At 37.5% G+C, this 14404-nt stretch overlaps 1 protein-coding gene and 1 pseudogene across 4 annotated transcripts; one reads left to right on the top strand and one right to left on the bottom strand.

The window, feature by feature from the left end:
• Positions 1–3126: 3126 nt before the first annotated feature.
• LOC121234568 overlaps positions 3127–14404 on the bottom strand; it is a 52414-nt pseudogene continuing 41136 nt past the window's right edge.
• LOC121234513 (probable anion transporter 5) lies at positions 9472–12618 on the top strand. 4 transcript variants are annotated; one of them, XM_041130492.1, is made up of 2 exons: positions 9472–9662; positions 10393–12618. In XM_041130492.1, the coding sequence occupies exon 2, from the start codon at positions 10914–10916 to the stop codon at positions 12240–12242; it is 1329 nt and encodes a 442-aa protein (XP_040986426.1). In that variant the 5' UTR covers positions 9472–9662; positions 10393–10913; the 3' UTR covers positions 12243–12618. The 4 variants fall into 4 exon arrangements, with proteins under 4 accessions (XP_040986426.1, XP_040986421.1, XP_040986412.1 ...); XM_041130487.1 differs by having other exon boundaries at positions 9473–9662; positions 10403–12618; XM_041130478.1 differs by having other exon boundaries at positions 9473–9662; positions 10427–12618.

The raw sequence follows: 14404 nt of genomic DNA on the forward strand, positions 1-14404 counted from the left end.
TCATTTGTTATACCAACAGCAAAGTTGGGTCTCCCCTCTATAGGCATTCATGTATTTGGCTTTTGTGACGGACCAACGAAAAATGAATGTGGGTGGTGTTCCAATGCTGTTTGTAGTGGTGCAAGGCGGTGGGCACATTGGGTACAAGACTTGGCAGTGCAACAACATTTGCTTAGCGTCAGGTGGTGTTTTACCATGCGAATGTAGCGACTTGAAGGGCTGGTGGAGGAAGGAGGCTATCCGTGACTTTTACGGTGTGGAGGAGAGAGGACGTGTGAAGTTGGCATGGGTGAGACGAGGCGAGGCTATGGTGGGGCTGTGACTACTGGAGTTCACCGTTCACTACAGTGGGGGTCTGCTCTGTTTTGAGGAGCAAGAATAGGGGCTTGTGTTGGTGTCTCGTGGGGCTGTTGGTCTTCATGTCGAGTGATGAAACCATGGTGGGCTGTGCAAGGGGTGGAGTGGCAGGGGAGGAAATCGTTTGTGGAGAAGGTTGTGGTTCTGCCTTGAGAGGTGCGACGCTGTTTTATTGGGAGTAATATTCTCTTTAAAAAAAATGTTACTTTTGGCAAAAATAGTGTTGTACACTTTTACCACAGATTTCTCAAAGAGATTTGTTATGTACAAGCAAGTTTGCATACTAATCTACATACTAATGTTGTTAACTTCATATTATAAATTCAAATTAGCACTATTTTCAATAAAATCTATTTTTTGATCAATCATATTGAATGGGTGTGCGATTAGTGCGCATAATCGCTTGCAATTAAATTTTTCCTTTTTCAAATGTTCTTATTTTTCCCGTGTAAAGCTCAAAAGGGAGAAACACAATCCAGCCCCTCCATTTGATGCGGTGCCGTTAGTAACATAATTACAAATGAATCTAAGGAAGAAGAACCTAACGCACCGTTTCAACTAAAAGCAATCATAAAACGATGCATTTTATTACAACAGCTTATCACACATGCCTCATAAACAACTCGTTTCATTAAAACCCCAAAACTCCCCGTTTCATCCCTGATTCTCCCAACGACTTCCTTCTATCAACAGCTTCCCACGCCCATAATAGGGGGAAAGGTACGTTGTGCGAGATGGGGGTAGGAACGACATGGATGGAGACGATAAGATCAACAACGGCGAAAGCTTCAGAAGAACATGAGGAAACCTGTGTGCGACTAATCTTAGGCTGGTAGAGCTGCGGTGGAGACTCGTCTGCTTCTCTTGAACGCGATGGTGCTCTAAACGTGGTGGTCGGCACTTTCTGTGCATGGGGAGTCGATGTGGAGGTGCTAGCCACGTGCGGCGTATTCTGAGGTTCGGTGGCGCCTTACTGAGAAGCGACGGACTAAGGAAGGTAGAAAGGGGCGTTCGTGTGCTTACCGGCGCGGTGCAAGGTGACGGAGGGTGACAGGTCGTCAGTTTCTATGGCCTTCAGTATATTCTGTAATGGCTCCCAGTGGTGGATTCCAGCGAGGGAAAGAGAAGAGCTACCGTGCTCTGTTTTGGAATGGGAAAACAGAGATATTTTGTGGTGATGTTAGGTTGTTTTATGCGATGGAGACCTTGGACGGAGGAGAGCTGGCTTTGGACGTGGGTTTGGTGCATCTGTGGCCTATGGGTTATTGCCTTCGGCTTCAACGCAAAATGAGTAAAACAATTGCCGTGAGCTTGAGGTTGGCAACGTGCTACGGTGGTTTGTTGTGGCGTGCTTGGAGGCTTGTTATTTTGTTTGCCGTGTAGAGCTTGCTAGACATGGAGGATGGGAGTCGGCAGATGTGTAAAATGGGTAGAAAAAGTGAACTGAACGACAAAAGTTGGGACAAATGAGACAAATAAATGAGAGATAAAACTGTCAGAAAAAGTCGGAATAAAAAACACTATTGCTTTTCGGATTGACGCTTTTATATATTGAATATATATATATAGAAAAATGATACTTTACCTATTTTATTTGTCCTCTCATTTTGACACCTCATATATTTTATTTCTTTTAATTTTTATTTTTATTGAAAATTTAAGGAAGTGACTATTAGTATATTGATATTTTTTTTTTATATTTTTTAAAAGTATTTTAAAATAATAAAAAATTATGAATAAAAAAATTGAAAAAAATAAAAATATCATTTTGAACCAAAATGAACGTTGCTATTCAGCCGACAGAGTAAAACTGCTCACACATACATATATATATATATATATATATATATTATATGCAGTGACTATAGCGAGGTAGTTCATGGGGATGCCATAGGTTTCGTTTGAAACTTAAATTTATCTCAATTCATCATTATAATTTTAAATTTTAACACAAAATATAATAAAAAATTTAAATTTTTTAAATTCTAAAATAATAATAATATTAACAAATAATATTTTAATAATATTTTATCATCCCAACTTAATTCAATTCAGTTTATTTAAATATTCAAACGCAGCCTGATAATAGAGCTGAACGTGTGGTAGTGAGATTGTGACGTGGGGCTGGCTAAACTTTCGTGAGTGGCAGTTGTGGAAAAGGGAGACCGTGCATGGGGCTGTTTCTGGAAGAGGTGGAGAACAGGAGAAGTTTAAATAATAATAATAATAATAATAATAATAATAATAATAATAATAATAATAATCGGATTAAAAACCAACAACTTTTGAAAAACATAAAATTTGACAATAGTAATATATTAACAATAAAAATATTTTTGATATTATTTTAAAATATAGTTAAATAAATAAAATTTATTATATGGTCTAGTTTGGATTCCACATAGTACAAACTTCAAAAAATAATAACCCTTGAACTAATTCAAAATGATCCATTAAACCTGATTTAAGCCCATAAGATTATCTATCGAGTTTTGTTAGTCATTATCTCACACACTACACACTATTTTTTTTTATTATTTTTTTTAACTAATTGAATTTTTCTATTCATTATCCATATACTACATATTTGATAAGAAAAAAAAAATAAAAAAAAAATAAAAATATAGTGTGTACCGTGTGACAAGTGAGAATGATGAATAAAATTTTTCTTATCTATATCTTGACCTTATAAATATTGAGCTGGATTGTTATAGCAAATGACAGCTATTTTTAGCTAACGATGGATATTGAAGCCAGCATCCAACAAAGTGTTATTTTAGCCATATAAACTGACTTGTGGATCAAAACGTGCTCAAAGCATTTAATTTGAAACAACTAGACATGCCAAGCAAAATCTTCATCTAGGAAGGCCACAAAAGTGCAACTAAAATAATAAAAAAGAGAAGTGATATATATATCTATACAAAGAAATTATACAAAAATAAATATACGAATTGACGTTACTTCATGTGATCCGTTAGATTTACTTTATAATAAAAATAACTTTACAATTTGAAGTATCATATCAAGTCACATAAGTTTGTGTGTTACTTTTGTGTAATACATATGTGGTTAAAGTATTTCTAATAAAAAAAAGAAGATGATAAGACTCCGCATATCGACACACTGCCCAAGCAGCACCAACATCCTTCCCATTCTTTCTCTGGATCTTCTTCATATAGAACTCCAGTTCCTTTCCTTCCAAGATGTATCTTTGAAAACACAAAATGGTGAGAAACAGAATAAGATGACACAGATAACTGAATACGGAAAAAAAAATTGTGAACCTTGTTCTTACCCATCAGCTCTGCCACATTGTCCTGGTCGAGAAGAGATGCAAGCCAACAATCTACCACTCCCAAACTGCTCTTCAATATGGAGATCAAGTTTACGACCTTGCTGGCGCTTCTCAAGCTTCCTAAGGACATGGTTACTCTTCTTTGCTTCCTCTGTAGCTTCTTCTACTTCCTGCTGATTGATATGATGAAACTTGTTATTTCAAATTGATAATGTACAAACTACAAACAAAGATGAACGCTTCTGACAGCAAACAAATGCACAGTTCATCAGAAAATACTATCTAGATTTCTATTGCAGCTTGATAGAAGACATTGAAGAAGGAACCACCGTTTACTTGTGAGAAAAAAAAAAAGAATGAAATGGCATCGGTTCTATCCAGAACAAATACCCGGAGTTGTATTCCTGCATGATAAGTAGATCAACTATTGGAAACAATGAAGACAATGGAAAAGAAGCAACCCTCACATCAATGGCATCTTTAAACAGAATACACAGTACTAATATTAGAGTTCTGGCCTTTTGATGCTCAGGCAATGATATTCCAGACCTGATACCCTAATGAATCAATTTTGTGATACGGATCAAGTAAATGAGGCGAAATCATCCTAGAAAACTTGTCAATAACATAATCCAAGAATTCTGCCCCCACCAAACTTCCTTCATTTAAGCCTTAAGGACTACAAATGATACATAGAAGCGAGCATTTGCCTGTAAAGGCACAACGTTCAGTTATATATGTAAAAGCAAATATAAATAATATTCCTTTCTGTCTGATCTAATTGGTAGGAAAATACTGGATTTCAATACTAAAATCACAAAAGATATATTGATCCTAGCTTAGAAGCAGAAGACACACCATACCTACACCAGAATGGTCTAACTCACCCTCTTCACACCAACCAAAAGGGTACCTAGCAAGTTGCATTATCAAACAGATACAGGAAATGAAGAAAATATATTTTTTGATAAGTACAATGAAAATTTTATTGATACGGATGAAGTAGGCAAAACCCATGTACACAGAAAGTATACAAAAGAAAGGATAAATATATTCTAGGAACCAGAAATTAAAAATAGAAAATCATGAACACTAGTTCCGTTAAGCGCAATGGGTGAAAACCAGAGTAATAAGGTGTGCACAAAAAAATTTCAAAGTTCCTCCATTGTGCGCTCCCTATCTTCAAAGCACCGATTATTCATTTCCATCCAAATACATCACATAATGCACAAAGAAATCATCCTCTAAACAACAGCCGCTTGGGTACAGCCTTGAATATCCTTCAAGCAAGCTAGTAAATCCACCACCCTCAAAGGCATAACCCAAGCCATACCAATTCTTCTAAAGATCTCATCTCACAACTCTCGTCACCTCACAATGCAGTAATAAATGATCCTATGATTCCCAATTCTTCTTGCATAAATAACACAAATCCATAACAATGAGACCTCGCTTCCTCAAATTGTCCGTGGTCAAAATATTCCCAAGAGAGGCAGTCCATATGTTATCATGCGACTTTAGAAGGTACACGAGACCTCCAAATACTCTTCTATGGAAAAGGAACATTACCGTGTGATGCCAACATCTCACTACAAACCGTTTGTTCTTGTTGGGCCTCCACCGCATCCTATCATGTACCGATAGGCCTCTCATAGAATATATAAGACTGAAAAATTCAGAAACAGTATCCAAGAAATGAAGAAAATATTATCACCATGAATGCTAGCCATCATTAAATTGTTAGGAATTTGGACCTCCCAAATTCACCTTCCAAGATCCACCCTTTGCAGGAATATCAAGAAAAACAGAGAAATAATAACAATACAAGAATTTACGTGGAAAAATCCCTAAACAGGAGAAAAACCACCAGACACAGAGAAGAAAATCCACTATGTGAAAAATTATTACAATCACACAATTTTTCTCCTTACCCCAACGACACTACTAAGTTCTCCCACTAGCAAAACTTTAACTCTCACATCTTCTCTTTTTACAAAAGAAATGCCAACAGAGGAATTTTACTAAAGTAAAAATTACTAGTTAAGCTTTAGACTGGTGTCCTTTATCAAGGAGGAACCTCCTTTTATAAGTCTTGAACCATGCCCCTTTCTCATTTCCTACCAATGGCAAAGGAGCAAAAAACCCAACAATCTCCACCTTGCGACTTTGGCTGATCCCACAGCCACACTCCACTCCAATGAAGATCTTCATAACTTCTGCTATCATGCTCTACCATAAAAGGATACCCACCCAGAATAAATCAATTCCAAGCATTTCACTTCGGCCCATGTCAAAAACAATCTTACTGAAAATTATGGTGTAACTTCCACGTTTGGCTTTCTTGGAAGTGCATCAGCCATCGACATGAATTTCCACCATACACCCTGCATCAATGCCAAACCAATGCTTGTGTGCAAACTTGTTGACCCGCTAACATTAACACATCCTCTATCATGGCAACTTTGGGAATTAACGACATGCCATGAGGATGTACATGTCTATTTTCAAAGGACATCGTCTTCCATGGAAAGAGACACAAAGTTAGCTTCATTTCCAGTATCTCCATTTACTGACTTGGAGCCACTTGCCGAACATGCTCCTTGTATTAGCCGTTTCACCAGTCGCTAGTAACATTGCAGACTTCATGGGTTGGTCTGCCTTTCAAAGCCTTGTGTAATCCTGATTGAATTAAAACATCCTTGACTTGAACTTGCCACAAGCCAAAATTGATTTTCCCATCAAATTTCTCCACCTCAAATCTGATAAGATTTGAAGCCCTACTTCCTAACATTGCCTTGATGAATTTTACCGTAGAAATGAATAGTACTCACTATGTAAGTTCCTAGGAAAGATTGGAGGGTTACAATGGTCCTGCTTAAATTCCAATCTCCTAAACAGAACCTCCTTAGACATTACATATCCACACTACCACACCAAATCTCCACCCCACCAAAATGACCTAAGCACTGATACCACTTGTTTGGAATTTGGACCTCCCAAATTCACCTCGCAAGATCCACCCTTTGCAAGAATATCAAGAAAAACAGAGAAATAATAACAATACAAGAATTTAAGTGAAAAACTCCCAAATCAGGAGAAAAACCACTAGACCCAGAGAAAAAAATCCACTATGTGAAAAATTGTTACAATCACACAATTTTTCTGCTCACCCCAAGGACACCCACAAAGCTTTCCCTCTAGCAAAATTTTAACTCTCACCTCTTCTCCTTTTACAAAAAAAAGGCCAACAGAAGAATTTTACTAAAGTAAAAAAATTACTAGTTAAGCTTTAGACTAGTGTCCTTTATCAAGGAGGTTAAGCCTCCTTTTATAAGCCTTGAACCATGCCCCTTTCTCATTTCCTACCAATGTGGGATTCGCAAAGGAGCAAAAAATCCAACAGAAATCAAAATAGTCGATCAAATTCTACACCTTTGAAACCAACATCACCTAACTGAATTTTGTAAATTGTCATCATTACCAGCAAGTGGTTACAACTTATATGTAGCTTTTCACCATTGAAAGAAAACATAACCTTAGCCCATTAACATAGAACTTTTTGAAAGTGGAAGAAGGGGGCCAGCCACCCAAATTTTCATAAAATGCACCCTTTCTATTAGATCCAGTAATTTCAGGACCTTTTCATTTGCCAGCAGAAAATGAGGGAAAATACTATAAATGCCAATAAAAAGACCGAACAAGTAGTAAAAAAAAAAAAAAAAAGATTTTGAAAACTGTATTTTATATGAAAAATGATCATGTACAATACATTCGCATTTGCAAGCATTCCATGTGCATTAGTAATGCAACACACATTAAGACTAATACAATGAGCAATTTCCTCTTAACTGTCAGGTTATTGTCACATCCGGCTGTACAGAGACTTATAAAAAAAAAATCTGGCTGTACAGAAGCTAATAATCAATCTAAATGGAAGCAAACAATTTGGAGAAAATGACCAATGGTACCTCTGGGGTTTCCTTCTTAGCAGCCACCACTGCTTGAATCGGGCAGCATCCACCTGAACAATGGCACTTTTCACTAGAGTTTGTGTTCTCACAAGCTCATTGTTTGAAGCATTGTAGACAACATCCAGTGGTGGCTACCCCATGAGTAGTTTCAAGCATTGTAGACAACATACGTGTTTTGCAGGTGACAGCTTCACTACCCCATGAGTAGTTCCCGGTATCCAATCTGTGGGCTCTCCATTTCACTTTGCCTCCTCTCACCTGAATTCACCTCACGGTCTTGTTGCTTGAAAGCTTAGTATTAGCAGGCTGGCGGCCAAGCTCATACCTGCACAAGTCTAAAAGTGATCAGCATTGCATAGAGAGAAAATTAGTGATATTACAGGCAAATGCGAACATCAAGCCTCACGTGAAAAAGCCAACTCAAATCTATCATCATGACTCAGGAATGTGTGCTTTAATTTTACCAATAATACATACACAAACATACATATAATATATATACATATATCGAGAATCACACATTATATAATCTTTTTTTTTTGATAATTAATAAGAATATTTTATTACCATGAATAGACATAGCCCAAATACAAAGTATATAGAGGAAATACCTACACACAACGACTTATATAATCTAGTATCCTCAGAAATACCGTATACATATATATATATATATATTTTTATAAGTAGAAATACCGTATACATATTAGGAGGTGAAACGATAACAAGTTTTTATCCTTGGGAAATTTTAGTAAAAAATTTGAACTCGTTTTAAAATATTAACCACGCAACACTATATCAAACGACCCGACGATAAATAAAGGTAATCTACAGTGACACCAAACAACCTGAGATTCCCACCCGTATCCTTAAGTACCAAACTCAATACATCACACTAGATAGAGCAGTTGTACAAAATTCTCACGTGGCTACGCATTAGGACAAGGGAAAGAAGGAAAACAGAAAAATTAGAAAACAAAACAAAAGAGAGTCAAGAAAGGATATTACTCAAATGTGTTTTGTAACTGAAACGCAGTGTAAAAATATTCAAACGTAAAATTCGAAAACGAGAGTTCAGCTCAGGACAGCAACATATATGTATATTGGGTAAGAAGCACTCATTGAGTTTAACAATCAAACAGCCCTGAATAACCAAAGGTCGAGAATTGATAAAAATGAAGACCACAGCACTAACAGATCCGACAAGAGATAAAAACCCCGATCAGGAAGTCGAGAAAATGCAAGAACAAAGAGTATAGCAGTCGGGAAAGGAAAGAAAACATTGCTTCCATACTCTTTCTGACCAACCAAACAGAGTCGGAAGAGAATCTTATAAAGTAATAACACAAACAAATTAATAAGTGAGAAAGGGTGGGTTGCATTACTTTCTCTTCTTCCTCTATGTCTTCTTCTTGCTCCAGTGGCATGCCTCTTGTGAATAGAGTCACGCGAGATACCTAACATTTATCGAGCAGAAGCTTCCATTAGCTTGAGCATGAAAGAAAGGGAGAGAAAAGAGAAAGTGCCTATTGATTGTCTCATTACCCATGGTTGCGGATTGGAGAGGGAGATCGAAGAGTACGAGTGTTTGTTCTTCTTCAGCGCCTCTGGCTTCTTCTCCTCACCAACAGGCAACAGCCAAGAGTCAAAACTGTTCACCCGGGGCGGTTACCCGGACATAAAACGGATTACCCAACCGGCCCCTACCTGGAATGGGTACGGGTATAGGACCCGGATACCGGGTTTAAACATTAAACCCGATACTCGGTCTGGTTTCTATTTAAAAATTCATTTTTGCAGTAAAACGACGACTTTTTGTAAACCCAATCGACGTCGTTTTAATTTGACGTTTCAAAATTACTTAACCCACCCCGGCGATCTCTCTCTCTCTCTCGCGCGCGCCGAAACCCTAGGTTCCTTGCCACTTTTCCTCTGCCGATCGAAGCTTCGTTGACTCGTGGCCCTCGTCTTCATCCCCCTGTGGCGCTCCGCCAGTCGTAAGGCAGCCCCTCCGTCGTAGATATCAAGAACCCAAGGTTAGTTTCTATCTCTGTGTGTGTGTGTGTCTCTCTCTCTCTCTCTCTCTGTGTTGGAACTCTTATAACTGATAGATTCTTGTATCTGTCTTAGCTTGTGTTCGAAGAGTCTGGCGGATTGGTTGATGTTATATGTCCTTTTTTTAATTCTAGCGTGTTTTGTTCTCTGCATTTTATTTTGATTTGGATCTGTTTGGTTGCCTGGAAAGAGAGGAGGCAAAAGAAAAAACACGAGGTTTGCCAAATCTATTGAGTTGGGCTTGAATATGTTGGATAATACACTTGCAGTAGAGTTCAAAATGAACATCTGCGAAGTAAAATATTGTTAGTTTTGCTATATTAGTTTACAAAAAATATAGATTTGTTTCAAACAGGACCAAATCAATGCCTTAAGTGATCTCTTTATCAATGCTTCTGTCCTGGGATTTGATATTGTTGACTGTAAAGTAGATTTTGTCTCATGTGATCTCAGTGTTGAATGAATTTCTTGTTTGAACATGGTATCGTTGTAACCCTTCCATGCAATATAGGCTACTAATACTCTCAAAGCATGTTCGCCACCAACCGTTACAGCAATGTCTGCTAAAGTAGTCCCTTTTTTATGCGTTTACCTGGCAGAACCTGTGGTTTTTTTATGCATATTCTAGCACTTGCTTCCATTTCATTTCATGCTCTTTTGCATAGTGTTTCTACTAGAGACCATATTTATAAGGGGATGCCTATATGGCAGTCTTTAACAGGGCAGCTGCATTGTATACACACAGATTGCTGTCTCTCTACCGAGATGCACCAAATCACTTATTCATCTGATGGACCTGGTAATAGTGATTTTTGTCATCCGATACTCGGGATCACATTTTATAAGTTCAAGATCATCAAATAGAATGAGACGATTCCAGTTTCATTATCAAAGTATCTGCTTCAGAATTTCATTTAGAGCTCCCCTATTGATAAGTGCTGGGTTCCTGCAATTTTTATTTTCCATTTTTCTTGCACAGTAATTATTGCTTTCTTCGAGTAGGTTTCTGTCTGTTGTTTTGCAAGTTGCTCATTTTTTTTCTATTTTATTTATATGCTCCGCTCGATTTGTATGAGCTATGCTGATTTTTTCATCTTCCAATGTGTGATAGGCATGCAGTTGTTGCCATTTTTTCTGGAACCACTTGGTAGTAGTTTAAAAGCTGTTGATAGACGGGATTGTATAAAGACAATTGACTGAGTATATTATCCAGACAAGACTATAGGCAAAGTATGAGAATGATGAAATTTCCAAAGCGTTACTTGATAGTCATTTTAACCTTCATCAGCACATCTGTTTGCTACATAGAACGTGTGGGCTTCTCTATTGCATATACAGTTGCAGCTGATGACGCCAAGGTAAGCCAATCAACTAAAGGAATGATACTTTCTACGTTCTATTGTGGATATGCCTGCTCACAGGTGCCTGGAGGATGGGTAGCTCAGAAAATTGGGGGAAGGAAGGTCCTCCTTATTTCTTTTGTGTTGTGGTCGTCGACTTGTGCATTAGTCCCATTAGACCCTAGTAAAGTTGTGGTGTTAGTGATTGCCCGCTTGCTTGTTGGTGTGGCACAAGGCTTCATCTTCCCCTCCATCCACACAGTTCTAGCACAGTGGGTTCCGCCCCATGAAAGATCTAGATCCGTTTCTCTAACAATGTCTGGGATGTATCTTGGCGCAGCTGCGGGAATGCTTGTCCTTCCAAGCCTGGTGAAGTATAGAGGGCCCCAATCTGTATTTCTTGTTGAGGCAGCATTAGGTGCCATGTGGTGCTTGCTTTGGTTCAAGTATGCTAGTGACCCTCCTCGGTCTGAACATCCGAAAGCCACTGCTGCTGGTTTTGGTGAGTCTTTGTTGCCACTCAAAGGAAACCAGAAAATGAAAGTGGAGAATGGTGGATTGTCTGCCAGAACTCCCAGCATCCCATGGAAGAAGATTTTACTCAGCTTGCCAGTTTGGGCTATTGTTGTAAATAATTTCACTTTCCATTATGCCTTGTATGTGTTGATGAACTGGCTGCCAACATACTTTGAGCAGGGCCTGCAGCTTAGCCTTCAGGAGATGGGATCATCTAAAATGATGCCATATTGTAACATGGTTATATTTTCAAATATTGGGGGAGTGGTTGCTGACCACTTAATCACCAAGAGAATTTTGTCTGTGACTAAAATCCGGAAGTTGTTGAACACTGTCGGATTCTTAGTTGCTGCTCTTGCGTTGATGGCAATTCCCATTTTCAGAACCGCTGGTGGAGCCATCTTCTGTTCTTCTGTGGCTCTTGGTTTCTTGGCATTAGGAAGAGCTGGGTTTGCGGTAAACCACATGGATATTGCTCCGAGATATGCAGGGATTTTGATGGGAGTTTCTAATACTGCTGGCACATTTGCTGGCATTATTGGAGTTGATCTCACTGGTAGGCTTCTTGAAGCTGCGAGAAGTGCTAATGCAGACCTTTCAAGTCCAGAAACCTGGAGAACAGTGTTTTACATACCTGGGTTTCTCTGCATCTTTAGTTCTTTGGTGTTTGTACTGTTTTCAACAGGGGAGAGAATTTTTGATTGAGTTTTCTTTGTTTCTTGTGAAGGTCAGATCTGGCCGTCAAGATCCATTTTATAAATTTCTGCTGATGAGCCTTGTGATGCTTGTTCAGCATGCCATTCTATCGAAGGAGGGTATATGATTCAACTGCCAATGAAAGAATTTGAAGGGTAGCTTAGCTGTAGAGGATAGCTATTGAATATATTCTTTGATGTGCCACTGTAAAGAATCTGCAACTCATGTACTTGTTATATTCAATCATGACGCCATAATCGAACAGGTTCTCATCTTGGCTCATGAAGCAATGTATCTTTGTGATAAGTTAAGTTGTAACTGACTGATTGCATAAGAAAATAAAAGGCTCCAGCAATAGAGCTGGATAATGAGGATTTGTTGCTTATATGGTTCGCAGATGATTTTATGTTGCTAATTTCTATTGCCTACAAGCATATCATTGCACAGCATGTTGAACAGTGTATATATGTTGCTAACCACTCTGAACTAGAAACTTTAGACTTTAGTTGTGGCCTTGGAAACATTTCCTCTCAACGTCGCCCTGTTCACCGACTTAGATATAATAAGCATGTAAAGACTAGAACCAAAACAAGTAAACATAAGTTTCAACTCCAACAGCACAAATAATAAATACCTCAAAACTATCCAACAGCGACTTCATCGCGCCATCTATTTTGCCCTCAGAGACCAATGAATTATCCTCAATCATTTCTGTGCTGAATTCACTTTCATTCTCAATTATAATCTCAGATTCTGGCCATAGAGTGTTGCCTGCAACTGTTTGCAAAAGCATAAATTTTCAGATGTGTAATCTCTTCTAAAGAGAAATACTTTAGCCACAAATGGATTACATAAAAGTAAATCTACAAACTGACGTGGCTTGATGCAGTACATCATATTGTAAAATTATTTTTAGTGTAAGTAGATCTAACGGATCACGTGAGGTTTTGCAAGTGCATTAATGTAACGTAGTTACATGTTCATGACCATATCCAATCTTCTTGGTTTTGTAAATACCAATCTATTCAATATAATTAGTTTTTCCTCAGTTAAAAAAAAATATATTCAATACGATAAACAAGTGGGTGTCATATTGTTTACAAACACAATTGGTTTACTTGTATGCAAAATTCATGCTACTTTCTATTTATCATCAGATAGCTACAAATCATACTTTAAAAAGAAAATATATATATATATATATATATATATATATATATATATTCGTTTACAAAATACACTTACCAGACATATATAGGATGCGAAATTCATAAGAACGTGAAAATTATAATGTATATTGAAAATAAATAAATAAATAGATAATCAACCACAACAACAAATTATGAGCAATAGCATGTGGTGTCAGAAGTACTGAGAAAACGTACTCCTTATTTTTATGAATAGGTCATTTCTTTCTTTTAAAGACAATGTTGTCTTTTAACGAATCGCAACAAATTAGCTCCGTTTGGATTTATAGATGGGATGAGATGAATTGAATTGAGATGGTTTGTGAATAATAATGAGATTTGTGAGTTGAAATTTGTGAATAGTAATAAATAATAGTGTGATCAGAATACAAACCAGCTCTAAGAGACTATATGGCCTAGACAACAAGACGACACGAATCCTACCCTACTGCCTTGGGAGAGTAGCATTTTTCTTTCTAATTTCTATACAGAATTCTGAAGCGCTTCCAAGATATATATCATATTCAACCAAGATATTACAGTGTTTCATCATAATCTAAATTATATCATTAACATCTGAAGTCTTCCCAACAATTTTGATTTGGAGCTTTGAACAAAAGTGCAAAATTCACCAAATCCAAACGCAGTCTTATTTGAACATGACAAATCTTGAAACTTAAATCTGATATTGATGCACGTAAGAGCAAAAATATTATGTATCCAACTCAAGAAGCCCAGATAAGGACTCTGCATGCGGATGTGAGCATAAAGTCACTTGTAATAAGACCTATCAGCAGACAATGAAAGAAAACTATGAAGGATATATACCTCTAGTTCCGGAAGGTTTTTCAATCCCATCATGTCGTGGGGGCTTTCTTGAGTAAGAAGGATTAAAGTGATGCAACTGGCAACGGAAAAACGTACATTTACACTTCAGAAGCCATTTGAATTAAGAAACATGCTGTAAGTATCAGGAATAAGAAA

This window comes from Juglans microcarpa x Juglans regia, chromosome 1D (assembly GCF_004785595.1).
Source record: "Juglans microcarpa x Juglans regia isolate MS1-56 chromosome 1D, Jm3101_v1.0, whole genome shotgun sequence".
NCBI lineage: Eukaryota > Viridiplantae > Streptophyta > Magnoliopsida > Fagales > Juglandaceae > Juglans > Juglans microcarpa x Juglans regia.